Genomic DNA, 11,567 nt, shown 5'->3' with positions numbered 1-11,567 from the left:
AGCACGGAATGCTTCCAGATGATCCGAAACACCGCTCTGAAATACGTCGACGAGCACACCGCTTCCTCTATTACAAAGGAACACCTCACGGAGATCGAATCAGAGGATCAAATAGAGAGAGATTGTAACCCAAAATCATCAAATACAAATATTTGTTTGTGCACGTTTGTTCTTGTCTCTTTCGTTTCAGGAATTTTCCGTGTTCACAGAGGGATAAAAACATTTGGATTAGTATTGAATAACCTCAATGTGATCATTAATTTACAATAATGAACAATATATAGTATGTAGACATGTTCTCTAATTATAGTATTATCTTTAGTTATATTTTGTTCCGATAACAAAAAAAATTAACGCTTCCATTGATTGTAACCTTTTCGTTGCAGCTTCACTTTCAATTATTTCTTTCCGATCGAATACAGTGCTGTCCTTGTTTCTATGCAAATCTGATCCAAGTGAATGGCACCAGGTCCAGCACCATGCTTATTAATTACTCTTAAGGACACCAACATAATGTATATCAATGTTTTTGGCCAATTGATAATAAATACTTACTGTAGTTGGGGATATGGAGTGGGATAAGGTGCCACGTGAAAATAAGTTGAATTATTGAGCAAAACAATACAAACGTATTGATTTTCGTACCCTACCGGCTGATATATAGTATGGTGAAAACATACGCTAGTTCAAAGTTGGGTACTTTGGTTTCATTATAAATACTGCCCCAACTCTGTCAGCGTTCAATCAACAAACCCACAAATTAGAAATGAAGTTCTTTCCGGTACTTCTCTCGTTCCTTTTGCTCTCAGTTTCATGCGCAACTTCAGCCCCAGTTTCATTTGATGGCTTCCTCCAATGCCTTACCAGAAAAACTCAGTCTACCCTTCCAATCTTTGATTCCATTTATACCACTCAAAACACCTCATATGATTCCATTTTGCATGCACGTATCAATAATCTCGTATATTCTACACCTGAATATCCAAAACCGTTGGCCATAATCGCAGTCAAGAGTGTATCCCACATTCAAGCAACCATTCTCTGTGCAAAACATAATGGATTGCAAGTTAAAACCCGAAGCGGGGGCCATGACTTCGAGGGCATATCCTACGTGTCGGATGTGCCCTTTGTCATGATTGACATGTTCATCCATCTTAATTCCATTGATGTCAATGTTGCCGATGAGAGCGTGTGGGTTCAATCCGGAGCTCTTATTGGACAAATTTACCATGCAATTTCTACCAAAACCCGAGTTTATGGGTTTCCTGCTGGGATTTGTCCAAAAATGGCAGCTGGTGGTCACTTTGGTGGTGGAGGGTATGGAGTTATGATGAGAAAATACGGGCTTGCTATCGATAATATTGTCGATGCTAAGATCATTACTGCGAATGGTAAACTCCTTGATAGAAAGTCAATGGGAGAAGACCTTTTTTGGGCCATCCGAGGAGGTGGTTCACCTAACTTTGGGGTCATTCTTTCATGGAAGCTCAAGTTGGCTCCAGTTCCGGCGAATGTTACCGTGTTCAATGTGAAAAGGACTATAGCACAAGGTGCAACGGATCTCGTTTACAAGTGGCAAAATGTCGCACCCAGGATGCCCAAAGACCTTTTCCTTAGAGCAATGCCACAAGTCAAGAAAAACAGTACCACGGGAGAAAAGACAGTGGAAGTATCGTTCATAGCCCATTTTCTGGGAAGCAGTGACAAGCTTGTTGCATTGTTGAACAAGAGGTTCCCTGAACTGGGGATTCAATCAACAGACTGCCATGAAATGAGTTGGGTTGAATCCATTGTGTTTTGGGCAGACTACCCACTTGGAACGCCAATAAGCGTTCTACTTAACACGACAAACATGGCAGTCTACTCCAAAGGTAAGTCTGACTATGTGAAGGAACCGCTTTCAAAAGACGTTATAGAATCTATCTGGAAGCATATGATCAAGATAGAGAAGATTTTATTGGATATAAACCCTTACGGTGGAAGAATGGCTGAGATTTCGGCGACAGCGACTCCATATCCTCACAGAGCTGGAAACCTATTCCATGTTATGTATTATACGTATTGGACTGAAGCGGGAATTAATGCCACAAACAGGTATGTTAGGTTAACAAGAGAATTGGCAGACATGATGACTCCATATGTCTCGAAGAATCCAAGAGAGGCCTATCAAAACTACAAGGATCTCGACATCGGTGTGAATCAAGATAATCAGACTGACTTTGCAACGGCTGCAGTTTATGGAATGAAGTATTATAAAGATAATTTTGCTAGATTGGTGCTTGTGAAGACCATGATTGATCCTGAAAACTTTTTCAAGAATAAGCAAAGTATCCCAACTCTTCCAAGGGTGGGAGATGGATATATAAGAGGAATCTTACCTCTCATAGAGAGTGCTATTGGATAAGTTTAAGGGTTTTTCTTGTTGGTATTAGTATAAATGTACCGTTTACATTTAAGCTATGTGTGTCATATGCTTAATGAATAATTAGCATCTTGTGCTCACCTGCGTGCCAATTTGCCATATTTTTATTGTTGTAATGATTTTCATTTGTTGAATAAGATTACTATTGAACTTTAAATAAAATGTTTATATTTATAGTATTTAATAGATAATACAATAAATAAAAAAGAAAATAGAGTGAGGGTTAGCTCTAGCTGCCCATGCAGGTGGGCTGAGGTTTTATTTAGTTTTTAATTTTCTATTCACAATATTAATTGTTTGCAAGTTTATTCTTGTGATATAAAATATGTTCAAATTATTACTAGCAGTAAAAAAATGCCGCAATTATAATTTCCAATCAAAAAGTCAAATTTGATGTGGGATGACATGAATTGGTAATCCTCATTCTTGTTGTCAAAATTGATAGTAGCTTCAAAATTTTCAATTAATTATTAAATGCATTTTATTAATTTTATTATTAGTATTTGTTTTATAACATTTATTACAATAATATAATATAAGAAAATAATTGTTTAATTTGACATATAGGTGGAGAGAAAAACTTTAAAAAATATCAAATTGCCACATAGGCTATCTAATTTATATTTTATATTTAAAATTTGACACCCTTTGTCACTTAATACTGCGGTCTAGTGGTATTCCTCCTCACTTATAAGTTCGAGGTTTTAGGTTCGATTCTCGCTAAAAGCGAATTTAAACCACATCATTGTTAGCCTATTATGAGGCTGAAACTGTTGAAGATAGTAATCCAATGGCTTACAAGATGTCACTTGTCATTAGATAAGAAAGGTTGTTAGACTAGATAGTTATAAGGTAGTTTAAGAGATAAGCTTCGGTATCAAAATGTATAAGTATGTAAGAATCTCTAACAGATTGTGTAATGAAATTCTTGAGTATTGAAGACTAAAATCTCTCTCTCTCTCTCTCTCTCTCTCTATCTATCTTCTTCTACAATTTATCTCTGTCCTTGTCTTCTCCATTGCTTATTCTTCATCATATTATAGTAAAGTTTACATGGTATCATTGTCGGAATAGCTAATGCTCCATGATCGATCTTGACTCTACTACTTCCACTTTACGTCTTTTCTCTCTCTGATCTCAATTCTTCTCTTCTCGAAATTTAACTATGTTTCTTGAGTCTTGATCATGTTTTTTCTGCAAGAACTACATTCTTGCACACCGGGTGCTTGTTAAAAGTCTTTGGGTTCTTGAATTCGACTCAACAATGTAACATCTTCTCAACTACAAATTGTTCAGTCCCCAATTACGTCTCTCACCCCCATAGTTTCTACTTTTGTAACAGCCGAGCTTGATGAATCCAACTACTTGACTTGGAATTTCCAGGATCAATTGTTGCTCGAAGACCATGGAATTATGGGGTTTGTTGATGGTTCCATGCCTTGTCCTTAAAGATTTCTCAATGCTGCCTCCAGTGATTCAGAGGTCAATTTTGGTACCTCATTCACCCAAGTTGAATTCGATGATTTCAAGATTTAGAAGATGCATGATGAAGCACTCATGCAATTTGACACGCCCTGATCCTAGTGTCTGAAAGACAACGAGATAGCCACGTGATGGCCGACACACGAGGGTGACGCAAGCCAATTAATGAATGCATATGCCGAGAACATGTGAAACATGCATAATATTTTCGCGCGCAACCACACAATATAATATAGTACAAACCTTAATAAAATAAAATAGTATTCAACTACCAACAATTTAAAAGTGATAATGCATGACATGTTCAGAGCATACTACTAATTCAAAATACAAGCAGAAGGAATATTAGAAAGTGCGATTACAAGAGATGTCCTACGTAAAAAGGAGGACACAAATTCACTGATATAGGAATGCCTCGTAGCTCGGGTCGTATGCCTCGTTCCTAGGTCCTGAGGGGGCACAAAACAAAACATGAGTGGACCAAGTTTATATATATATATAATACTAAAAATATTATTCTTCAACATACTAACCCCCAGTTTTAGAAAACTCATATAGCATAATAAGTAATAGGTTTTTCGGAAACCCTAGCATGTTATAAAACCTTCATAAAACATATATCGTATATATTGTGCTTAGTAATTGTATCAAAATCGTCCAAATGCCCTACATCACTCACCCAAAGGCATATATAAATGAATATCCATTAAGTAAGCACATAAAATCATAAACATAATCTTTCCAAAGTATATCTCATCGGAGCTCAATAGCTCAAACATCATATCATAAATCCATGATCATAAATATCTCAGTAAACAGAAATTCGATAAAGCATGATATTTCATAGAGTGTATATCCGATTTACTCATAAACGTTTCATAAAACGTAGTCATAAAATCATGTTTTTCATGTATGCATTTCTAGTAATAAATTCATGCATTTTGGAAGAGGTCCACTCACAGTACTCCGTCGCCGAAGAGTCGTTCAAACTAGAGAGGACGGAAACGTCACTAACAAACTCACCTAAGCACATAAAGGGACCAATTAATAAAACTCTACTAAAACGATTGAATTTGGGAAAACGGACATCGTAAACGGATTCAGGACGTCGAAAAACCTAAAGATGGACCTCAATTTCCCCCTGCGCCGAGATTGGTCGCCTAAAAATTCACTGGCACTGTCATGGACAGTGACGAAGCACATTACCTCCGACGGAGGCACATCTACTCCACGTACGCCTACACGCCAACCTTCAAATTTCTGGAAAAATTCTAGATTTTTCCTCCAACTTCAAGAGCCCATTCCGAGCTCGATACAAGTTCAAATCGAGTGATTCAAAAGCCCAAATGTAGTTAGGAATATGGAGAAGAGATTTACCAAGTTGGGACAGAATGGTGGCCAGAGTTGGATGGAAAATGGCATAAAAGTTGGCTGGTCCATGGGAATTTGGAGAACTCGCCAGAAATTGGGCAAACAACGTTCATAATTTTTTCAATACTCAACAAAATCAAGTGATTCAAAAACAAAAATCATACATCTCAACGAGATGAAGAGAATGATACCTTTCTCAATGGCTAAGTTGCCGTGTTTTGGCCAAAAAATGCCTCGAAAATGGTGGTCCTCACCTGAAAATTGGAGAAGTTTTCCCCGTGAGTTTCCTACGTCCAAACATCACCAAAACTTCTCTAAACATACACCAAGATACGATCTACAACTTTTGGACATCAAGCTGCTACAAATCTTGGTTGTCAAGTTAGCTCTAGCTTATGGCACAGTGGATTAGGTCATCCCTTTAACCCTATAATTTCTCTCATACTTAAGAAATCCAACATATCTATAGTACCAGATTCCTCTCCAATGTTGTGTTCTACATACTTAGAGGGAAAATTTAGTGAATTGCCTTTTGCACCTGCTTTGTCAAAATCCAATAAACCATTTAAGATTGCTCATAGTGATGTGTGGGGCCCTGCTCCATGTCTGTCTATAGAAGGGTTTAAATACTAAGTTAACTCATTTTTCTGTCTTCATTAAGACCTTACAAAGTGATGGTGGGGGTGAATACATAGGAAAACAATTTTAGTCTTTTCTAGTTCAAAATAGAATAACTCACTAAATGTCATGTCCTCACACACGAGAACAAAATAGTCTGGCTGAGAAGAAGCACATACACATTATTGAAACTTCCATCACTATATTACAACAAGCTCAATTACCTCATGGTTTCTGATCCTTTGCTTGTCAAACCTCAGTCTACCTAATTAATAGAATGCCAATTTAAACACTTCATCATAAATCACCCTTTGAAGTCTTATATGGATCTGTCCTTGAAGTTAACCATTTAAGAATTTTCGGCTGTTCATGCTACCCATTGTTAAGGCCATTTAACTCAACTAAGTTGCAACCTAGAACCAGTAAACGTGTTTTTCTTGGTTATGCTTCCAAATACAAGGGTTTTATATGATATGAAGTGTCCAAAAAGAAAGTCTTGTTCATACCAACCTACAAATTGCAAGGCTTTATGGAAGCAAATATTTTAAAGGTAATTTTGATAGATTGGTACATGTGAAAACCATGGTTGATCCTCAGAATTTTTCAAGCATGAACAAAGTATATCCCGCCTAGAGAGAGAATAATAGATTTAGCAATGAACTTAGGGCATCTCCAATGGAAAAATACAAATTTGAGATGCAAAAACTATACTTACATCTCATTTTACATTTTCGGCAAATGAAAATGAAAGTTCTACTCCAATGGGAGGAGGGATGTAAGTTTGAGATCCTATTTAATTTTCTTCTCTTTGATTGGTGGAACCCCTAACCAAAAGATGTAAAAGAAAATGTAAAAATTTAAACTTTTATTTACATCTTCCGGAGAAGATGTATAATTTACATTTGGTCTTTAGAGAATTTTCAGCTCATATATGATGTAAAAGGTCCATTTCAAGGTATTTTGCATCTCCTAGTGAAGATGCCCTTATGTGTGGGATTGAGACCACCAACAAGCCTCTTTTAGATATCAATCAACTAATAAAGGGAATCTACATTGACGATTTTTTTATGCGATTGATGACATTCTTTAATTTTATATTTGTTAGAAATATATGTCACAGTCACACAATCACATTGAGTTTAGGTTAGTTACTTAGCAAAAACAACTCGCAGGATCATGAAAGTGTGCAATTACATGAAAGTGTGCAATTACAAACCATCTCTCCAACCGGACACACACGAACCAAGTATTAAATTATGTGTATTTCTCACTCTCAGAGAGGAAGTTTGGCTACTGCTCGTAGGATCTTGATTTTTTTTATTTATTTATTTATTTATTTATTTATTTTTTGACAAAGTGTTAATTCATTATCACAGCAACATAATTCCATAGAAAGAGGCACAGATACAATTAGGACAACAACATAGAATTGGACCTCCAAAGCAAAGCAAAAAATAAAAAATAAACCCAAACAAAGTTCCAGGCACAAAACAAAAGAGAAACCAGAAACCGAAACAAGCCCTAAAGTTGCTGCCTCCATCGCTGTAGGAACTCCACCTACCAACCATCTCAAACCATCGCCCCCAACAGACACTTGAGATCAGGCCAAACAAAGTCTCCGAGCTTGATGAAGAGAAGACTCCAACATCCTTCAAAAAGCACCACCGAGATCACCCCCACAAGTCAATATATAGAAACCAGTGTGAAGAACCAGCCTGCAAGTAGCAGTAACAGTGATATTGCCAACAAGGCAAAGAGATGGAAGAAGGTGGTGTGTGTTAGAATAAACATATACCAAAAACATGTAATTATGAATCACAGTGATCAAAACACAAACCCAATTCATAAGCTTGTAGCACAGAGAAGAAACTTACCTGCAGATGAACTTGAAGAAGTAGCAATTCCAGATTCTGCAGCAAACAAGCAGTACACCTTCTCCTCTTTCCAGTAATCAGTTTGCTCTAACTAATAATAGGTCTTAGTTCGATGATCGAGCATATCAACTGTGAGAGCAGAGGCCACTATATATACACAACATAATCTTTCCCATATCCCCTAAGGATTCCCCTATTAGAATCCTTATAGGAAATTAATCCCTTAAATAGTAGTCCAGTGTGATATGGATTACAAAATTCATTCCCAATAAGACTTCCCATTCAATCTCAAGACCAATAACTAAGTTCATAGATTCATACTTATGCTCATATTCTTACATTCTCCCACTTGAGCAAGTATCAACCAAGTAAACTAGTTCTATCAAGATTTACAATAAGGTGATTACCAAGCCTTTTGAGTAACATCATAAACAATCTATCTGTACATCTCAAAACATAGAATCAAAAGCTTACAATCACAACCAATATGTAACTGATGCCCTCAGATTACTTATGTTCAATCTGCACTTATAACATTATGATCAAACTGACATCAGTGGACCTAAATTTCCACTCCCACTATTCCTTAACTTAATTCGAAATAATTAAGTCCAACAGATAGTAAAACTATCAACTAATAATTCATTCCAATATAAAGAATTACCAATATATGAATTCAACCAACTGCTCAAGTCAAATCACAAAGATTCTCAAGCATCAAACTGAATCCAAAACACATACATATCCTTCTTATAACTTGACAAGGATTTCCAATTACAATAGTTATATAAAACAACTTATGTTTTCCAAGGGATATCAGTTCAAATAGTTTTAACAAAATCCTTCAAAAACAAGGATTTGTTCACAGCTTCTCATAAGGCTTTCTTATTCTAATTGGACTTAACCATTCATCGTCAAAAACACCCAATCTCATGTTCATATTCATACATTTTCTCCCACTTGAACATGAGATCAGTTTCAGACATGAACTTCTCCAATTTATAAGAAGTGACCACAGAGCCTTACCTGAGAATCCATCGTTATGACCATCATTCTATTACACTCCAAAATATGGAAACATAGATTCATAAACCACAACCAAAATGCAGTATTGATTCTAAGTTCACACACATCTAGACTGCAAATATGACTCATAACATAAACTGATATTAAATAGTCAATCACATAATATGCTCCCACTTTTCAAAAAGACAAAAACATAAATTGATCTTATAGGAAAGCAACATAACATTGACTTAAAACGATTTACTAATCATAAGCTTAAAATAGCCAAACTGTTTCCAAAGCATCAAACAAAACTTCCTCTACAATAAGTCCACCATCCAAAACTACAAAACTTTTCTGAATATATGGAAAAATACAGCCTTGATTATAAGCTCTAATCAGAAATATCAGCATGCTAATTATGTTCATTCAATTAAGACCCTTCATGTTTTGTTATTGAAATTTTGACAAAATCAAACAAAACCCAGATTTTAAATCGTGCACTAAGACAAATATGCATACATATATTTCGCAAGGTATAAAGCAATTGCAGTCTCATTCATGATTGATCATTCATGGTCTTCAGATTACTTTCGATCATTTCAATAGGATTAGTTCTTCGTGGGTTTCGTTATCGTAATTTTAATTTTTATTAAAAAACTTAACAGAAAACCTTGACCCAATCTATGCATTGAAATATAAAGCAAACATTGACAGAACAATACGAATTATTAAACATACCTCCTGCAGATTTCAATTTGGAATAGCGCTGCGGAAATACTTATCCAAATTGAAAAAATTGATTTAAGAGTTGAGAGAATCACAAAACCCAAAACATGTTTTGATCGATGAAGTTGCTAATCAAAACCCCAAATTGGGAAAACAACCTCAACCAATAGTTTTGCAGAAAAGACAATGGTAATAGTTTAAATATGTTTTGTCATTATCTGGAGATCACATACCAGAACCCAACTTCAAATCCTCAGGGTGGCAACTTAAGGAATATTATTATTATTATTATTATTATTATTATTATTATTATTATTATTATTATTATTATTATTATTATTATTATTATTATTATTATTATTATTATTATTATTATTATTATTATTATTATTATTATTATTATTATTATTATTATTATTATTATTATTATTATTATTATTATTATTATTATTATTATTATTATTATTATTATTATTATTATTATTATTATTATTATTATTATTATTATTATTATTATTATTATTATTATTATTATTATTATTATTATTATTATTATTATTATTATTATTATTATTATTATTATTATTATTATTATTATTATTATTATTATTATTATTATTATTATTATTATTATTATTATTATTATTATTATTATTATTATTATTATTATTATTATTATTATTATTATTATTATTATTATTATTATTATTATTATTATTATTATTATTATTATTATTATTATTATTATTATTATTATTATTATTATTATTATTATTATTATTATTATTATTATTATTATTATTATTATTATTATTATTATTATTATTATTATTATTATTATTATTATTATTATTATTATTATTATTATTATTATTATTATTATTATTATTATTATTATTATTATTTCGAACCATTTGATTTCAAGACTGAATTCATAAACATGTAAACCAGGCTCTGATACCACATGTTAGCATGAACATATACCAAAAACATGTAATTATGAATCACAGTGATCAAAACACAAACCCAATTCATAAGCTTGTAGCACAGAGAAGAAACTTACCTGCAGACGAACTTGAAGAAGCAGCAATTCCAGATTCTGTAGCAAACAAGCAGTGCACCTTCTCCTCTCTCCAGTAATCAGTTTGCTCTAACTAATAATAGGTCTGTTTGTACCATACTTGACCAATCCCGAAACTACCGAGCACCGGCCAACGCTATACTGTCAAGGACCCAGAAGAGTTCCCCTCCGACCAGGAGGCCAATCACTACTCGACACGTGTCAAGATTAGAAGCCAATCAGAGCGCAGCACGTGTCGACATCAAGAACCAATCATAACATGACACATGTCAATGTGACAAAGCTACAAGTTTTTCTATAAATAGGGGTCATTCCCCCACAATATGGCCTAATGCCATTTTGTGTTAAATCATTCACAAGAACTCACTAAATTGAGAGCTTGATCCTTTGTACTTGTGTAAGCCCTTCACTACTAATAAGAACTCCTCTACTCCGTGGATGTAGCCAATCTGGGTGAACCACGTACATCCTGTGTTTGCTTCTCTGTCTCTATTCATTTACGTACTTATCCTCACTAGTGACCGAAGCAACCAAGCGAAGGTCACAAAACCTGACACTTTCTGTTGTACCAAAGTCTTCGCTGATTTTGTGCATCAACATTTGGCGCCGTCTGTGGGAAACGACACTTATTCCTACTCTCTTCAGCTGTGTCAAGCTGGTTTCTATCATTCGTACACTTTCTTTTGATCAGGCATCCCTCTCCAGCATGGGAAGCGAAGGAAGCCACAGCACACAGAATGACACCCCCCTTGCACATAATGCGAAACAACGAAAGAAGGAAGGAAAACGAGTTCTTCTTCAAGCTAAAGTCGATGAGTTGGAAGCTCAGAACAACAAGATAGCAATGAGGAATGAGGTCCTCCAGGAGCAATATGAGAAGCTCTTCGAGACACTTCACGAAGCTAGGCAAGCTCAGACACGCGAGCTTGTTGCCCCCGTGGAAGTCAACCATCAACTGGGTGCCCTCCAACATGGAGGGTCACAT

General features: G+C 34.8%; 1 protein-coding gene across 1 annotated transcript; it reads left to right on the top strand.

The window, feature by feature from the left end:
• Positions 1-766: 766 nt before the first annotated feature.
• Positions 767-2,404, top strand: LOC139188697 (berberine bridge enzyme-like 7). Its single transcript, XM_070806376.1, has one exon. The coding sequence runs from the start codon at positions 767-769 to the stop codon at positions 2,402-2,404; it is 1,638 nt and encodes a 545-aa protein (XP_070662477.1).
• The last annotated feature ends 9,163 nt before the right edge of the window (positions 2,405-11,567 follow it).

Source organism: Malus domestica, chromosome 10 (assembly GCF_042453785.1).
Source record: "Malus domestica chromosome 10, GDT2T_hap1".
NCBI classification, from domain to species: Eukaryota; Viridiplantae; Streptophyta; class Magnoliopsida; order Rosales; family Rosaceae; genus Malus; species Malus domestica.
This window is presented reverse-complemented; position numbering and strand designations above follow the sequence as displayed.

Bases quoted from the DNA above. Each gene is read 5' to 3' on its own strand.
- LOC139188697 (XM_070806376.1), top strand. From the start codon at position 767: ATGAAGTTCTTTCCGGTACTTCTCTCGTTCCTTTTGCTCTCAGTTTCA.